This window comes from Apteryx mantelli, chromosome 5 (assembly GCF_036417845.1).
Source record: "Apteryx mantelli isolate bAptMan1 chromosome 5, bAptMan1.hap1, whole genome shotgun sequence".
NCBI lineage: Eukaryota > Metazoa > Chordata > Aves > Apterygiformes > Apterygidae > Apteryx > Apteryx mantelli.
The window spans coordinates 73,930,020-73,949,989 of NC_089982.1; the positions used below are offsets into that span (position 1 = coordinate 73,930,020).

The 19,970-nt window shown below is 35.3% G+C and overlaps 1 protein-coding gene across 1 annotated transcript in view; it reads right to left on the reverse strand.

Annotated features, from left to right (window-relative positions):
- Positions 1-375: 375 nt before the first annotated feature.
- The window catches only part of LOC106498670 (janus kinase and microtubule-interacting protein 1), a 128,090-nt gene continuing 108,495 nt past the window's right edge, over positions 376-19,970 (reverse strand). Inside the window, exons 10-14 of the mRNA XM_067298245.1 lie at positions 12,639-12,767; positions 11,177-11,305; positions 6,089-6,172; positions 2,261-2,323; positions 376-708 (exon numbers count right to left, since the gene is read on the reverse strand). Coding sequence (XP_067154346.1) covers positions 535-708; positions 2,261-2,323; positions 6,089-6,172; positions 11,177-11,305; positions 12,639-12,767 — 579 coding nt within the window. The 3' untranslated portion in view covers positions 376-534. The remainder of the gene's footprint in view (positions 709-2,260; positions 2,324-6,088; positions 6,173-11,176; positions 11,306-12,638; positions 12,768-19,970) is intronic.

The window sequence follows — 19,970 nt, forward strand, 5'->3', positions numbered from 1 at the left end:
TGATGCCAGTTATTTCCAATCCACGACCATTTCATACCATCAGAAAATGGATTTCAGGTAAGAGAAATTCTTTCAAAACTGCTATTAAAATGTGCCTTTTCCAGATCATTTTACTTCATATTAATGCTGTCAATCTTAAATCAGTGTAATTAAAAACAATTACACATTGATGTGATGGATGTGTCAGATCTCTAGATTTCACTGCATGCAAGACGTGAGAAGGAGTGTTAATTGAAACAATGCCAACCAAGGCTGTAGTATGCATACCAAGTGATTTTACATGCAGGGAAGGAGTAGTTATGGAAATGAAACAAATAAAAAAGGCAAAATATTGCAAAACAAAATATTTTATTAGATGAAAAACAAACTATTTGCAATATATATTAGCTATATTACATCTTCATAAACATTAGTGAGCACTCTCTCCAAAACATATTAAGGCAGTGGTATCAATTTCATTATCCCGAGATACAGCATTGAAAAAATAGATACCTAAGTGATTTCCCTTAAACATGCATGAAACATCAGTAAACTTTACAGGAATTTCAGCTTGGGTTCAAACATAATTTCCGCTCCATTTGAGAGTTTGCAACAGAGAGAATCTCTTACTTCAAGCTCTAGCACTCTGAATTCTAACAGCTCATTCTGGTCTTTTGCATCCTGCATCTCGTTCTTCAGCTGATGCTCTTCTTGTTCCATTTTGTAAATCTATAGGACAAATGCAACGTCATAACACCTCGTAAACAATGGAAAAGACATTATATTGAGTTAAGGGCCAGGGCTTTAAGCAAAATTGTTATTTATTTCAGTTTCTCATCACACGTTTGACCTTGTCTTAGGAATAAGAAAGGAACATCCCATCAGAAAATAACTTTGTTTCAGAAGCTGGCAAAAACTGCTAAACGGGCGATGACTTATTAGAATAATCATCTGGAAGCCCAGTATGAAGAGTGATATGAATGCATCTAAACAAATTAACCAATATAACTTTTCTTTTAAAAATCAGGTGAACAAAACTAGATGACAATAACATTTGGGTAGACTGTTCTCATTTATCCTTGCCCTCCCTCCCCCCCCCCCTTTTTTTTTCTAAATAACACAGTTGCTAGCACTTAATGTTCCACACTATTTGGAAGTGTCACTATGCTGACAAATCTGTACAGCACTGTTTCAAGATTGTTGGGAAAGCATTACCTCCCTTCATTTTAAAAGATTAACTAGTTTGTTGAAAACCAAACAACAAACTCAAAGCCATGAATGCAATTTGTAAGTATTTTGCTCAGCACAAAAAGAAGAACGAAGCAAAAAGTCATGTTTCTTTCCTAGGGGCTACTGTATTCTTGCAAAATGATGCCGGTTCCACACCCTTGTAGAGAACCAGGCATTTGCTCTTTGCAGTAAATGAAAGAAAAATGGAGTGTCTTTAAGGCCTACTTTTTAGTTTTCCAGATTTGCATTTTGGGACCTTAACAATGACAAAACGGAAGTTCAAAATCAGCTCTTTGTTATGCCAACTTTCCTCTATTGGCTAGGTTAACTGGGGGATCTTTATTTATATGACAGTAAACAGATGTGTAGCACCTGGCAGGCTGTACTATAGTACTTATAAAACCCGTGTAAATGTCTAATTAAGTCCAGCTGTAGATATTTTTAGTCATGGATTTTTCTTTGCTTATTTTATTTCTATTGTATTAATATCGATTTACTAATTAACAAACATAGTTCTTTGACAACCTGAGTACTTGCTAATTCTCCCACCAGCATCAATGAAAAATAACGATGATGCTCAGCTCTGTGAAGTCACCAACCATCTCAGCCAGTAAATGACATAACAGTCTTAAAATCAGTGTTACTTAATATGATGTAAAAATTTTGTAAAAATGGAAGAGTGAAGTGAGCAGGCAATCTTATTAGCTGAAGTCATCCTGACAATATTTATCTTTGTGTAATTGGTAAAATACAAGGATTCTACATTACAGTAAGTATTTTAGACTGTATTTTGCAGAAACATCAGTCAGTGTGGGTCCCACAGTGGGCTATACATTATGCAATTCCACAGCAAAGAGCAGCTCCCACTCCCAAAACGTACAAAGGCATATTGGTACTTTAATCAGAAACTATCAGAATTTCTGTTTCTGGAGAGAAATAAAGTGATTTTCGTATTGATGTTCCAGTACTTAGCACATTCATTTCTTCTTGCCATTCCTTTTATGAGAGAGGGCCGCAACTGTGAAAATATTCCCAGACTCTGAATACATACCTTCTCTAGCAACTCCTGATTTGTTCTGATAAGCAGTTGCTTTTCTTCTACCCATTTTGAATCCTATCAAAGAAGAACAGGATTAAAAAGATTACAGTTCTATATATGTTGTCAAACAAGAAAAAACAATAACCATAATAATTAGAAGATTTCAGACATCATTGCACATTCAAGCATAAAAAGTGTCACATATCAAAGCCATCATAAATATTTCAAGGATAGTATTTGAAACTAAGGAGAAAATAAAAGTTCTTTCTTTCCCTGGAGCAGTTTCTCCCATTTCCTAATTCTTTACACCTAAGCATTTACTTTAAAATGTGTACATACAGCAATTGTGGATGAACATTATTATATTAACATTTCTATGATATTTTATTTCATTTTTATAACATTTATTTATTCAACTTAGCTTAATAACTATTCAAAACTATTCCTTTTCCACTGCAAATAGTTCGTAACTTTGTTGTAGGATCATCACATTTTGAGTTATATAACTCAATTCCCAATGAGGAAAGGCAAGAAAAACATTTAGTTACCTAAAGGGAGTGAAAATAGGCATCAGTGATATGTAGTTTATTGCCCTCTGCTAAAAGGGCAAATCAGGCTGATACACTTTGAGATATGCAATTCAAGGCCATGGAGGAAGGAAAGTGATATAAGATATTCCTTTCCAACTGAAAACTCTGTATCTCCATTTGATCATTTCCTCCAAAGCTGATCTTTGCTTTTAGGTGTTTCCATGACTTCGAAAGCCTCAAATATCCCTCTAAAGGCCCAAATTACAAAAACTCACTGCCAGCTGTAGCTGGACATTCAGCTTTAAAGAATTATATTACCAAAATTCACTGTTTTGTCTGTAGAGAAACGTATTTTGCTCTGATAAATTTACTAAGATAGTATCAAACCCTTACATGAGACATAACTCTAAACCAAATGATTTTCTATATAAACTAGAAAAAATTATTTGAAATCTAAATCTGTTTAGTAGAGTATCAAAGCTGATGCTTTCTTTGTCAGCCATGGATTTGCATACTGATATCCCACCAGAAATTAATGAAATCTGGATATTGAAATCCCTTAAATAGCCTTGATACCTCAAGCAAAAAACCCCCAAAACATTATGATATAATATTTACTACAGTTAGCATTTTTTGAGAAGTTCAAAGTTGGACAGTCTACTGACTGTCCACTACAGTTATCATATACTATTGCTCTTTCATCTCTTCCCATTCGTATACAAGAATGGGCAAGTGCATTTTAACTTTCATGTAGTGAACAAGTTCTTCAAGGTTATGATACTAAAAATAAAGTACTAAAAAATAATGTACTAAAATGAGTACTTAAAAAGACATAACATTTGTCAGGAGTTTTTGAAATAAACCACAGAAATTTTGATAAATTAACAAAATTAATTAGCATTTTACAAAGTTCAAGGTATGGACAAACAGTTATAATCAAAGACTTAGGATGGTTATCGCAATGCCTGCATGTAAGGGGCAGGTTCAACTGTTAAAGCAGACCTGCAGGTTCAACTACTGTAGTTCAGACCTGTAGAAAAGTTTACTTAATTTGCCCAACTGAAAGTCAATTTTTATGTCCTTCTTGACAAATGAAGTTGGTTCAAAGTTGACTTTCTGAGAAAACCTTCATTTCAGTGGAATTAGATTTACATGCACACCAGGTCATGGAAAGTGCTGAGCTTTCCAAAAATCTATCTGGCAGATTATATACTCCAATATTCTGAGATTTATTATTGACTACTATTAATATTTTATAACAATATCTTGATATAATGTTTGTCATGCAGGAACTACAAAGTACCTTGCAGAAATTGATTGTTAGTCTTATTTTACATTTAGGGGAATTCTGACAGAGCTGATATGAGATTAATGGGAGCAACTGACATTTATTTTGAAATTGTACATAAATTTTAGGAGCCAAACTTTAAATCATTTTTTAATAACAGGATAACAGGATTCTAATCTTCCGCTGTGAGTTTGACTTCAGGAAAACTGTGAAAATCTTTGCTGCTTCTGTTGCCTAGCTGTAAAATGTGAATAAAAATTCCTGGGATAATGCACTAGAATCATGTGGTTCATTGTTTCCTAAATTATTTTAGGGACTGGCTCCCTGAATGGCCATTTCACAAGTATTATTAAATCATCACCACCACCACCACTGAAATGGCAGAGAATAAATAACAATAAAAAATAAAAATCACATAGTGCACAAAGAAGTCAGTTTATCATCACAAGCATTTATTTTGTTGAATGTAAGTACTAACAGGTTAGGAGAACTGAGCAGGCGCTAGAGCTCCCAGGAGACACCTTTACTATTTCTATGAAAAACTAAGGCTCAGTGTACAAACTAGCTCATTAGAGACAATTATACTGTTCCCTGTCACATCTCTGTTTGCCTTCTCAGGATTACTGAGAGATACAAGGTTGTAAATGTGATTAAGAATCTCATACAGTAATAACTAATTAAATTCTAATTTCCAAGGATACCTTTGACATTCCTTTCTGGAAACAAAAGTCACAGACATCATTTCTTACATGTGTATCTATGTTCACTTATCTTATTTACCTACATATTATTTACATTTTACACCCTTTTAGTCAATTATTTTGTTAATGTTTTCAACTAGACAATTGCCTACAACACTTTTAATGTTACTAGTTACACACTAAAATGTTACCAGTAGAACTCAAGTAGCCTTCAATTCTATTTATTCTTCCAAAACCTCAGTGATCCATCATTTTCAGATAACATGATATCTACCTTTAGTAATATTTTATTTACATATAATTTACTAAGCAAATTGAGGTTTGTGTGGAAGCTAGAAAAAATTTTTTTATCCTTAATTTGCATGTGGTCCAAAAAACTTTGTACCCATACAGAATCTTACAGAAGGTTTATCATACAAAGAGTAAACCATAAAAATGGTAATATCATTAACCTAGTATTATTCCTAAGTTGCTTTTATTTGATCTTACAGGATCATTAGTCTTTCAAATTTGTATTCATGGACAGATATACCTTATTTTATTACCATATACTAGCTGCAATGTTTGAATTGTTATTTCAAACAATAAAGAACATATAAAATAACAACTCCCCAATTTTCTCAGCATGTCCTTGCAATTATGCAATGGATCATCTTTTAAATGCACTCTCATAACTCTAAGCAGTCTTGCTGAAGATCCCAGACATTATTAAATATGCATCAGTGGCCACATTTTTGTTAAGCATTTACCAGACATACTGAAGCATAAGGCCTGATGTTACTTTATTTGACAGTATGGGAATTTGAAAGCAGTTGGGTCCTCAGAGAATTTGAGCCCCGGAGGGTAACACTGCAAGTGATTTCCAATAACCAGGCACATTCAGTAGTTCATTGCTCCAGCTGAAAGTGTGTATGGAAGGCTTTTGGTTTTTTTTTCTCCTCCAATTTTTCTAGGCTTAGTACCAAAAATATTCTCCAGTGGAAATGTAGACTATTCATCTTGTTGAAATTTATAGCAAAGACAAACAAAACAGGAAATAAGAGAAATGCCTGGACTGAATGACAATGGGAGCAGTATTTAGAATGCACATACGTGTGATTAGCATATTACGCTCTGGTGTATTATGTGTTAGAAAATTAATCTTTAATGGCATTCTTCTAGGCTACCTAATACATTCCTTTATTTGAGCACTCCACTGCTGGAGTAGTAACTAAGCTGCATCAGTCACACTAACACACCAGCAAGCAATGAAGATGGCAAGGGCACCACTGCATGCAAGGGAGAAAATCATGTGGTAGAGGACATTAAGAGAGCCTGTTACCTGCCCTTTCTCTATTAGAGCTTTCTCCAGGTCCTCAATTTTTGCCTGGCACCTGAGAAGATCAGCTTGCAGTTGTTCACGAGTCTGGAAAAAAAAAATTAAAAAGTGTGTATATATGCATGCACATCTAGATAGAGAGGCAGATATAACACACACAAAATTAAAATAAGAATACTTTCTGCCCACTCATGGGCCATCCAGTCACATTTTGATGCTTTTTATTAAAATAACTGCTATTGTATTTAAGCCTCAGAATATTTAAATTCATCAGTTTAGCAGCATTTTCCTTCCTAGACTAAAAACATGTTATCATCATCACATATTCAGTGACAAAGCTCTCCCAGAAAAAAAAAAGTTAAAAAAGAAGGTATTTGTAAACTTTAGTAACTCAAGGCAATTGGGGACAAAAAGGCAAGACAGAATTGCAACAAGCATTGAATAAACTGTTACCATTTAAACTGTGATTTTTAAATAGGCCTATGTGCAAACAATAGATATTGACCCAAAATAATTCATTTATCCCATAAACAGCATGTGCCACTCAGTTTCCCTCATTTTACATGATTCCTAAACTATCAAGTAGATATTGCCTACCGAGTCCAGAGGTACCCCAAAAGGGACTGGATCACACAAGGTACTAAACAAAAGGAGTACCAAAACAAAGGATGTCTCTGGTGATCCTCAAATGCTGAGGCTGCTTGAGCTACTGCAAGTATTTTTTCACCCCACTTCAGGCACTCTTTCACCCAGGCCGTTCAGAAATTCCTACAGGCAGTTCCTTCTGCAACTTTGGCTTTTGTGCTTTACCCTAAACCTCATCCAAAAGTAGTAGTAGCTGTTCATTCCAACAGACCATTTGGCCCTACAAAACTAACAACACAGAAATCTACCTACTGAAAACCTTCAGCCTCTGTCAAATGACAGATTTGTATGAATGTAACAAAAAAGACCAGAAATGCTGTTAAAAAGAAAAAGTAACTATTCCAAAGTCTACTAAAGGAAAATTCTGCAATTGCCTGCAAGATTAAAAAGAAAAATGTTATTACCAAAAATATTCATACCAGTGCCTCCCTTCCCAAGAACACAAAGGAAATATAAGAGAATTTCATATAACTGTCAAATACATGAGTGCCTGTGAAATCTTACTTTAATAGTAAATGTAATTATGCTCCCCACACTTTTTTTTTTTTTTTAAGAAAAAATTTACTCTCATCCTTGAGACTAAATGAAAAACAGTCGTGATTATATGATACTGTTAACATTATAACAGCCCTAAGGAATAGTAGAAATTGCCACAACAATGGCAAGGGAAAAAGTAATTCCTCTTATTTCAACCAAAAGACACTTAATAGTGGGTTACTGCCATAAATGTTCTTCAGTCTTCCTATCTGTTATCATATATCACAGAGTGAAACAAAAAAGTTCAAGTATCATGAAGGAAAACAGGCTAACAGGTGAAAGCAGTAACCTGTGCCATTAGAGCACCCACTTCTCTCTCTAGGTCTGCAATGAGACTGAGAAATGATCTCCAAAGTCCCTATTCCTTTTCCTGACTCAGTTTTCCTACTTAGAAAGAGGATCTTTAATATGATTAGACTTTTGTAAGACACTGAGAACTCTAGCAATACTGTAGGGCAATAATTTGGCTATATAGGAAGTGCATTTCACAGAAAAAAAAGTTCAGTTGAGAACCATTTCGAACAACCTTGAAGAAACAAAACATGAAACATTTTAAAGTAAACTCTGAATTTCCTAAATCCTGGGTCTAGGTATAATAGACTAACATTCTTAGCTCTAAATTACTCCAGATACTGTCAAGTACTCTGCATTCTTGTGTAACTTTCCTCTGAAAGGCTTTGCTTATAAAGACACAGAAATTCTGCCCACAAAAACATGCCCTTTCCATAAATTGATTTTAAAAGTTTGCCAGAGGAAATGTGGAGGAAATAATAGTGAAGTGAGCAATGTGTGCTCAATAACCATCAGCAATCCAGCAATACACAATTTTTTAAATACTTTGTTAATCACTCTAAGCCCGTGGCATCTCTTACCTTGGCGATAAATAGGGTCCATCCCCACTAGTACTTTTTAAATCTCATTAAAATCTTGTTTTTCCTTTATTATTAGCAATATGCTGTGGTGGCACAATAGAATGATGGTAACATGAAACAAGGTGGTAATATGTAACAAGCCACAAAATGTAACAAGTTTCTACCGTTTTGGGGTTCAGGGCATTCTTTTAGTGTGGGGGGCACAGGAAAAGCTGGTTGGCTTTACTAACTTTTAAAAATGTTTCAGTATCACAGAAAGGTTGAGGTTGGAAGGGACCTCTGGAGATCATCTAGCCCAACTCCACTCCACAAAGCAGGGTCACCTAGAACATGCTGACCAGGACTTTGTCCAGTTGGGTTTTGAATGTCCTCAAGAATGGAGACTCCACAACCTCTCTGGGCAACCTATTCCAGTGTTTGATCACCTTCACACTAAAAAAAGCTTTTTCTTATGTTTAAATGGAATTTCCTGTATTTCAGTTAGTGCCTATTGCTTCTTGTCCTGTTACTGGATACCACTGAAAAGAGTCTAGCTCCATCTTCTTTAATTTCCCCATCAGGTAAATCCCTTCGTAAATCCATGCTGACTACTCCCAATCACCTTATTGTGCTTTGCATGTCTGGAAAAGGTTTCCAGGAAGATTTGCTCCATTGCCTTTCCAGGGATCAAGGTGAAGCTGACCAGCCTGTAGTTTCCCAGATCTTTCTTCTTGCTGTTTTTGAAGAGAGGAGTGACATTTGCTTCTTTCCAGACCTCAGGAACCTTCTCCAATCACTGTGACCTTTCAAAAATAATCAAAAGTGGCCTCACAGTGACATCATGCAGGTCCTGCAGCACTCATGGGTGCACTCCATCAGGTCCCATGGACTTGTGTATGTCCAGTTTGTTCAGGTGTTCCCTAACCTGATCCTCCTCCACCAAGGGTAAGTCTTCCTTTGTTCTCAACTTTCCCACTGGTCTCAGGGACCCAGGATTCCTGGAGGCCAGTCTTCCCAGTAAAGACCAAGGTGAAGAAGGCATTGAGTTTCTCAGCCTTTTACGTGGCCTTTGTCACCAGGTCCCGTGCCCTATTCAGCAGCAAGACCACCTTTTCCCTTGTCTTCCCGCTTATTATACCTTCCTCTCTAGTCATTGTCTATTATAAAATTTTCTGTTCAGATTCCCATCAGCTAAATAGCATTAAAGTCACCACTGCATCAAGCATTTCTAATTCTTTAAAATTTTAGCCCCATTTATATAAAAATTGTAAGAAATAAAATCTATATTGTACATCTGGCATAATATTTGCCTAGTGATACTACTCCATGACATATTAAACCCAATGTGAACACTTGCTCTCTAGATTGATGTAATTGGACAACTCTCAGGACATTTTTTGTTAGAGGGATAAAAGTCTGGAAAAAATTAATCAATACCTCTCAGCTAGAACAATGGTAGCTCAGTTCTAGAAAGAAAGGAAATGAAATACATATTCAACACAACGTCAATCTGGAAAAAAAAAAAAGCAGGGTCCAAATTCCTCAAAAGAAACAGAAATCTCTCAAGAAACAAATAATTTGGATAATTCGGATGTACATGCAGTTCCAGCAAATTTGAGAGTGAAATGAAAAACATTATTTTAATAATATCATTCATAAATATTAAAAGCTCATGGACAACAAGATTCAAGTAATCTTGTGTTACATGTGGTATATGGTGTCGTCAAGTCCTGATGTGATCCAGCATCTGAAGCCATTTCAGAAGAGGTATATAGGTTCAAGATGTACTTGATGCAGAATGAAGGACATGAGGCAAAGGTGATGAAGCTCCCAATCCTATGGCTATTACTTGCCCATTCGGATGTTACATGTGTTTTGATCTGTGATCACAGTAGCCATTCAAATAGAGGGTGGCCTGTATGCTACATTTCTAGACATGCCCCTACCTGCAAGAAGTTGTGACAGAGCAGAAGAGATTTTGGATCTAGTAAACTCAGTCCTTTTATCCACTGTTGTTCATCTGCTGTTCAGCGGATAGATCTGGGGACTGAAAATATTAGTCAGAGTTCACCAGTTCATTATGAAGTGATTCTTCTCCTCACTAGCTTGGAAAAACAGAGTGGAAGATGGCATGACTTCTGCTAACCTCAACCCTGCACTAAACAGCAAGTGATTAGTAGAACAATAGTGGCAGACAGGTAGAGAGGTAAGAAAATGAAAACAGAATATGAGTCTCTCTCATATCTCAAATACCTGTAGTACAGACCTTGCTGTGCAGATAAAAATACATTCCTTTCAGAGAGTGTCAAACAGTCGCACATGCTGATCTAATACGAACAACAGTTGATTAAGTACTTTTTGCTGGAAGAATACTTTTTGATCTGAGATTTTAAAAACAAATTATGATTTGAAACACAGGAAATTCCACTTGAACATAAGAAAACACTTCTTTACTGTGAGGGCGGTTGAACTTTGGGACAGGTTGCCCAGAGAGGTTGTGGAGTTTCCATCCTTGGAGATATTCAAAACCCAATTGGACATGGTCCTGGGCAACCTCCTGTAGGTGACTCTGCTTGAGCAGGGGGCTTGGACCAGATGAGCTCCAGAGGTCTCTTCCAACTCCAACTACTCTGTGATTTCACACTCTCTACAAAAAGTTTGAAGAGAAATTCTTCCCACATCAGATATGAATCAGACTTTTAATATACTCATATAATAAAAGTACTTATTACAACCTATTCCCTGATTCACTTTAAATCCATCATGTTACTATCCAAAGTGCAAGTTTGCTGGGATATCTTTCTCTATAAGAGTTTCTTACTTCTGAAATCTGTAACATATTGTGCATGTTAGAATAAAGTATATCATCTTTGTTCTGATCACACCAGCTGAATATAAGTAGTTGCCTTACTGATAACATTCTCTAATCCTCAGAAACATTGTAATGTGATTAGTGTTTTGCATTTTACTGATCTGCAAAGACATCTCCTTCCATTCAGAATTTTTTCAGCTTTTTCAACTATTTCAAAACTAAAAATCATTTTCAGTCAAAAATTACCCTTGCTTCTCTCTCTGCATCCAGGGTTCCACCAACTTGTTCTTGAAGCAACGCATATGCTCTTTGCAAAGCTTGATACTCTCTTGTTAGCTGGCAAAACCTTAGTTCAGCTTCTTCTTTAGGTGTGCTCTTAATGAAGAGGAAAAGAAAAGTGTTTTTGTGTGTGCAAAGAAAAATATATACATAATGTGTGCATATGTACAGATATAATACACACATACAACATGCAAAAAAACTACTGAGTTTCAAAGTTCAATAAAGGCTTAAAAAATGACACACAAGTAGAAGTGGAAGGAAAGATGATTTCAAGGTGAGACAGAAATAGAGATTAGTAACTGTATCTATCTTATAATTTCAAGACAGTATAAATTAATATATAAGGTAGCAATAGATAGAAAGGGCAAGAAACTGACTGGGGAAAGATGAGAGAGAACAGCTTTGTACATCACTTTCCTCAGCAACTCCAGTGCTACAATTCAGAAGGGGGCCTACTTGCCATGCAGTACTTTACTCCTTTACTCTTTGCGTTTACTGTGCCAGGATAAAATAATCTTACCAGCACCAAGCACACAAAGACAGAGGTTATATTTCAAAAGCCATAAGACGGCTTTCTTTTTTTTTCTTTCTTTTTTTTTAATCTGAAGTCATTTTGACATCTTAATTTGCTTCTGATTTTTGAACAACTGCCATCCACACTTTCAAGGTCTTTCTTACACTCCTGAGGGCAAGAAATTTCCTTCCTTTAATTAATTTTTGCTCCAGGAACTCAAACTCCAAGGAAAAAGATTATAATATTACTAGATATTAAACCTAGCAAAAGAAGAAGCCTTTATAAACAAGATAATTAGAAACATTTTAAAAGGCTATTTTTGGCCAAGAGTGTGGATGAAAAGTTCTGACTGAAGAGTAAGAGGCAAAAGTCAGTGAACAAGAAAGAAAGTTGAAAAGATCATCTAATTCATGTTTATCCTCAGCACTGCAAGTAGGCCAGCTGTGTAATGCACAGCCCAGACAAAACATGTCAGTGGGTATTTACTACCTATGATCATTTAAGCCTTAATGATTTGCAAAAGCCTTTCTCAATATCGTTAAGTACAGCAAGAAAATCCTGGCTGTAGCAAAACAGTCAAATAAATTATAAGGTTCTAAGACAAACTATTGTGTAGTAACTATCTACTCTTGGCAAAACAACCTGCCTATTTATTTTCTTCTTCTGACTACTAAGAAAAGGTTGGAGAAAAACAATTTTATTTCTCGGACCAATATCCTGCCAAATCTATCAGGCAGAATGTCGGCTTATTCATTAATTCTATTGCAATGACTGTGTATATGTTACTGTGCTTGAGACAAAACCAAACAACTCTCTGTCAAATCTTTCTGAATTCCTGTGGCAGAATAGCTGAAAAACATTTACATTTATACTCCATGTTCGTTTTTGTAGAAGATAAGAGCTACTACTTACATCATCCAAATCTTCTTCTGGTGTTGCTGGTGTCCTGTCTGTTTTATCTGTATTATATGAAGTTACAGATGATGTTTCTGAATCAACGGATTCTTCATCAAATCCAAAAAATGTCTCCACAACATGCCTCTGAAAAGTTAGTTTTTCTTAGTTACTAACAAAACAGAAAACCTCAACAACCTGGTTAACAGCAGCCAGGACCTCTCTGACTGTTATTTTAGTTTTATTTCTAAAATATCTGCGTTCATAGCCACAAGGATATGGGGTCTATCTGAGAAATTTTTCTGACTCCAATTTTCTCATTGTACTCATTCATGTAAGAACTGTGGGATGTGTTCAAAATCCCAGAATGAGGGAGGCTGGGAAGACAACCCTCTGCAGAGTGGAAGGAAAGAAGGTTTCTTTGTAACCCCTTATTCCCTGAATCCCAGTAAATTAGTTACCTTTTCAAAATTAATTGCTTGCTTGCTTAAGCACCTCCAAGAATTGAACTGCACATGGCACATAATTGCCAGTATAACAATGTTTTAGTACAAGTATATATAACATGATTACCGAAATCATACAGATTTTACAAAATTCTTTCAAAAACAGTGGAGAAATGTAATATGCATTCAGCAGAAAATAACCTACTATGATATAACATATAAGATTTGGTACCAAAAGAGAAAAAAATATTCTGAAGAGCTATGTGGAACAAAGTTTGTCATTCATACTAGTTAAAAAAAAAAAGTCAAATTAATTTGTAATATCTATTGTGCAAAATTCTACTTAAAAGTATGCATTGCTGCTTTCCATTTATTTCTCCAACACTGCCATTTTCAACTTTTTTCAAAGTTTGCTCCACTATCAGTATGACAAAGCAAAAACATAAAATAAGCTTTTCAATGCAGATTTTAAAATTGCACATAACACAATCCATTGAATTCAAGCTTGCAGAAAAATAGTGAAAATGAGTAGACGGTATGTGAATAGTACACTATTCACTGTGAAAAATACTATTTTTATTAGTAAATCACAACTACAATAATCTATCACCCTTCAAGATTTCCCCTTCCATCAGTTTGATGATACATACTGAGAAAGCAGCAACTGTCTACAGAAAACTCTGCTGTTCAAAAAATAAAAATATTGCTTAGACATTTAATGGGGAAAACAGTTTTCCAAGTACTTTTCCTTCCAAAATAGAATTAAAGTTAACTGTTTTCAATTAATACAAAACATTCCCATAACTTTTCACATGAAACAAGTGTTTCCACAGTTACCTTTCTATAATGAAATATAACCTGCACCTCTGATAACCCATCCAAAGACAGAGGAACAGGAAAATGAAGAAAAAGATTGGTATTGCTGGAAGAAAGGAATAAGGTTATCAAATATCCAGTCAGGGAGGCTAGTGGAGAGAGGTAGGGAAGATGAAAGAAAATCCATCTCTCTATATATACTAAAAGGCACTGATGATGTTGGATCACAGATCTTGATTCACTGTTGATTTTTTTTTTTAAACAAGTATAAAGCAGAGGTTGTATGTGAGCAAATAATAGCTCTGCTCATTAAGTTAGCCCAAAAGGATGAAATTTTGATCAGCTGTAATTAGTTCAGAACATCAGACGTCTTACGTCTCATCAAAGCCAAACTGGCTGAATGGTACGATTCAAGGTACTGAAAGGCTTTATTTTACCCATAATGCCCAGTCTCATGATGGATTCCAAATATTTCTTGTTCACTGCAGACTTCTAGACTTATCTTTAACTTTAAACATTCTTCCAGTAGATCGAAGAAGCACTATCTTCACTTTCTCACTAAGCCCCCTAACATTTGAAATATACCTTTGGCTCAACAATACTCTCATTGAGAACCAAAAGTCTCTACCTTGTATGAAGTGGCACTGTAAACTCAAGCTAGTTGGGATATGTTGTGCTGCATTTACAGGCAGCAGCCCATGCTACCATGGTCCACCAAGTCTCAGTCTCATTACTGTGACTAACTAAACAAATCCACATTTGTTTCATCACAGCACAGCTAATCCCACTCAAGCTACAGAAGACAGCTTCAAGGCACTATCCTGTACTATCTAATTGGTGTACTTAAGATGAGCTCTTAAAATAATAATTTAAGAAATTCATTCAACTGCATTTTTGAATTAACTGCTTCTACAAGAAACTCCTTTTGAAAGAATGTTATATGCTCATATATTAGCAAGAGAAAAAAAAAAGTCATATCTTTTCCAAATAGACTACAATTCTACATATCCATACAGTTAAATACGGTGCTAGAATGAAGGTAAAAAGCTTTGGAACAATTTTAGAAACCAGCCTACCTTTTCCAGGCTACTAGATCGCTAAAGTTACTATTTAGTCTATTCAAAAGTAAAGAAAAGGAGGAGTATAGTACTAAAAACCTGTAAAGACACATTACTGTTATCTCTGTTGTCTGGGAAGCACTATGATGCTTTGATTAGGCAGAACTGTGTCCATGGCACCAGACAAATGCACTTCCCTGGGATCATGTGCTTCTTTTCTCCAGCATTCACATGCTACACCATTCTGTCCTGCTTCACCAATGGACACAGAATACTGGTTGCAACCTACAATCATTTAATAGCAATATGCCAAGAATATATTGGGAGTTGAAACTAGGGCTAACCAAACTGTGCTATTCTCAAGCTGTAAGAAAGGCTACAAGACAAACAAATCTGCAATCCCTTTTGCCAGGTCATCTCATCAGGAAGTATTTTTTCTGATTCCAAACAGATTAGATACAGCTTCATAAAAATGAAGGTGAATTCTATGGAGGTAAAGAAGATGAGGGCAGCAAAACAAAAACCAAGAGACTTTCATGAAAGCTGCATCCTCATTCCACAGTGCAGACACCTTTTAGTCAAAGATGCTAAGAGTAAGCCCAAAACCAAGCTGCATACAGACTTCTGTACCAGTACTGTTGTATCCTGTTCTTCTGCCCATACTAGCTTGTCTTCACTTTGGAAGGGCTGGTAGAAGGGACTTGTAAAAGACAGAGGGCATAACGCTAGTGTATTATCATATATAGGACACAGAGGTTATAATACCCATGAAGATCAACAGCAGATCAGTTTAAACTGAGGATAAAACTCATCATACTTATGGGTTTTGTGGGGTTTTTTTTTTTTTTGCTATTTCACAAGCTACAGCCACTTTCGTAGATAACTCAGCTTAAGTATATCTTCCTTTTAATATGCATGCAGATACACCCACACACTGTTTCAAGGAGTGAAAAACAATATTAAAACAGTGTTTTTGATTTTACATAAACGTATATAGATTTTGAAAGATATTTATCGCAATGCTGCCATTTTGACAAAAGATATTAGCTACATTTAAACATTTCACCAGCAACAAAGACTGAGGAAAATTAATGTACCTATATTAATAAATAACATATGTAATTATTAGATGGGAGGGAATTATATAAAAATGTTAGTATTTGCCATAACAGTGAAAAATTCCAAACCTTCAAGGCATGTCAGAAGTAAAAAAAATGTTAAATACTATACAGGCTGGCTATAATATTTGGGGTTAAAAGTGAATCATTTATTTGTTTATTTATGACCTCTCTCTCTACAGAGAAGCTGCATATTTGTTGTTTTGTGGAGCAGATACTTTCCACAGCAATAGGGATATGGTATTTAGCCATTGTATATTAAGCACACACGTATGAATTCCTTCATGGGATAATTACAAAATAGCTGTTTTTATTGTTGATCATCTAGTATTCGAAGCAATTAGCTTCAAGAAGTGATTCATAGCAAAAACCCAACAAATTGACTGATAAGGGAACAGCTGTAGAGGAAAAAAATGGAGACATCTGAGTCATACAAAGTTTGTTGATAAATGCTATAATAAATAATAAGACATAAATAAATATAGCGACTTCTAGGAAGATTCCATATGTAGCTCAAAAGTTGAACCAAGTTGGCTTTTGAAAAGGACGTATAAACATGTACAATACCTACTGTTGACTGGATTTTTGTAAGTATACATGATTTTCACTCAAGCTTTTCTTAAAACGTGGGAACATTCTAAATTAACAAGTTAAATATTCTGTTATCTTTATTTGTATATTTAATCGTTACTTCTAAATGATGACTAAGAAAATAGTAACATCAGTTGCTGAAAACTACTGATTTAAATTCTAACTTGCACTGACTATTGCCATATACTTCATGGCAAGTAGTTTTCATGCAGATTTATATCAATGCTTTGACATAATTTTAAAGTAAAATTATGCATTAGGTCTTTACAACCAAAGTATTAAGACATCTACTGAAGTCTATTGCTCAATAAATATAGGTTTAGAATGTTATAAATAAATAGTGATACACAGATAAATATAGGTAGATTTCAACAAACGCTCATATTTTTAATGGTTTGAATCGGATTTATCTTATTTTCAAGTAATTAATCAAACACAATGAAACTGAACCAAGAGGAATTTCCCTGTAATGCAATCAGATGAACTAATCTGCAACTTCTTACCTTCATGCTTATATGTCATTTCTTGGCAGCCAGAAAAATACAGGCACACCAAAGCACAGAGACAGATAAAAAAAGAAAAATATAAAACAAGAAATATGAACTCCATCACACCGGTGTGCAGACTTTCCACTATCACAAATACAGTTCATTTATTCATTCATTTTACATAAAGAAACAGATCTTCAGAGTCCTGCAATTTCCAAACAAAATGGGCAATTATGCTTATTTTTAAACTCATGTCTCCATCAATCACGGCATCACTGTAATTCCATTCTATGGGTGTAAAAAAAAAATTTTCCAGAGTTTCTTGATTATTTCACTATCAAAATTCACAGAAAACTGAGAAAGCATGCTGTGATGAGCAAAACAAGATTCACCTCTGGCATATCTTTCTTCCAACAAGTCCAATGCCACATTAACATAGAAAAAATCTCTACTGGCTGAGGCAGCTTCAACTCCAAGAAAAAAAAAGTCCTACAACACTTGAACGTACACAGTCAATATATTACTCCTCTAAACACCTTGCAATCACAGCTATGGCGCTCCTTACCTCAGAGGGAGCTGAGCTGGTTGCCAGCGCTCTGCTAAGGATCCATATGTCCCTTGGTATTTGAGAGTGCTCTGTTAAACACTACACTAGCAACTGTAACCTAGCGCTCTTACATTGCTACGGAGATAACACAGATACCTAACTGCAAAAAATAATTAAATCCTCAGTAGTTTCAAAAGCCTTTCAGCTGAACTAATGTTATTTAGACATAGCAGGAGTAAAAAGGCTAACTCAACTAGCTTAACAGATTGTTCATGCTGTAAGCTGTCTTAAAGACCATAAAAAGCATGCTATCAATTCTATTCTAGCTAACAGGAACCACTGTCAGGAAAATATTAATATTGACAGAAAAACATGGAGAATGCCCACTCACAGCACACTGAAAATTAAGGAAGCAGGAAAGTAAAAGGACCTGTTCAGGAAAAGCTACAACAGCACATGAGTGCAATAGGCACAGGCTGCACAGGTGTAAGACTGTTTATTACCACAATAAAGGAACCTTTTTATGCCTTCAAGTCTGGGCTTATCTGACCACATTCATGAAACCTAATTCTCATCAATTATTTCCTACTTCATTTTGTTAAGAAGAGTGGGACACAGTTGGAAATAGATACAACTGCAGCAGTCTAACTTGGACAATTCACTATGTTAATGATAATTTTACATTTAACAATTCTTGGAAAAGCAAAGCAAAAGATTTGCATCAGTAACTTCTCCTTCTGAGAAGTTGGTTAAGATAAATATACCCATAATTTCTTCTACTATTATATACAGGTTATCATCTATATGAGATAAAAATCTTGCACAGACCATAAACAGAAATACACTTTCACTGTTTATTCCATGTATAATGCAACTCATTTTAGCCTGCCTTTATAGCCCATGGAGAGAAATTTTAGAACAAAACTCACGTGGCCTATTTAGACATCTACTTGCAGAGGAGAGGAATCTCATCTTCAAGCTACTAATTTCTCTCCAGAGTGAGACATCTGTATCTCACCTGAGCCATGTAGAAATCAATATTTGATCAGATGAATCCTATCATTTTCATTTGAATTCCTCAGAGAGGAAATGTATGTAGAAAACAGAGAGGATGAAAATGGTACAATCCCAACACCACATCTGGGTGAGCACTTATTTCTGAATATATTGATTAAATTAAAAAAATTGAAAGTTTACATGGCTTCCTTTGATGATTTCAACTCAGTGTTTCTAGATTCGGCATTTAACTAGTTTATCTGAAACAGAATATGATCCTCTACTATCAATAAAAATACAAAGTATGCTCAAGAAATTCATTTTCTTTTGAAAGCATAATTTGAGACCGAGCACAATACATTCAAAGAAGCAATCAGTCCTATTGCTTTTCATTAAGTATCTGTTCCAATATTCAAAACATCTCCCTATGCTGGACCTGCAGTAGAGACAAGAGGAAAGTGTCCTGTCCTAAGTGCTCCATTTCACTACCATGGCTTCCTTATTTCTTTAGTCTTGCTCTTTTTGATTTTCCTTCCACTTCATCTGTAAAGAAGGCCTGAAGTCCTGTCTTCACATTAGGGCCTAAAGGATAATACAGGACCACTTGGAAGGAAACTAACCTACATGTCAACCTTTTTTTTTTCTTTTTTCTTTCCAACAGCCGACATTGACAGTGTTCAAATTCCAGGTCAACACTGCACATGCATGAGAATTCCTACAGTTTTATACAGTGATAGTTACTAGGACATTTTCAAATATATTACTGCTGCCATTTGGCAGGGCAGGCATTGGACCAGTTTGACTTAAAATTTCTCATCTATGATGCTTCCTCACTTTATTTATAAATACATTAAAATGTTCTTCTCTCCCTCACAAGACAAAACATTTTACCAAAGTGCATAGGGGGTGGAGAGGTATTTTGAAAAGTTCCAAAAAATTAAAAACGTGAATTACAAACCAAAGAGAAAAAAGGTGAAAACAAGGGAAAAAATATATTTCTCCTTCCTTAAAGAATAAAAGTATTTAGGAGTGTGTGTGTGTGTGTGTGTGTGTGTGTGTGTGTGTGTGTATGCACATACACATATATAAAATATATCTAATTTTCAACTAGTCCTGGCAATAAGAAACTTTTCTTCTCTCTTCCCAAATTCATCCCTTCCGTCTAGCTATTCCTCCCTCCACATTTTCTTCAGAAGTCTCTACCGCTGCTCTGTTTGTACCAAGCACAAGATGATTCGTACTTAAAAGTCAGAAGACAAATTTTGTATTCCCACAACCCATCTCCATCAG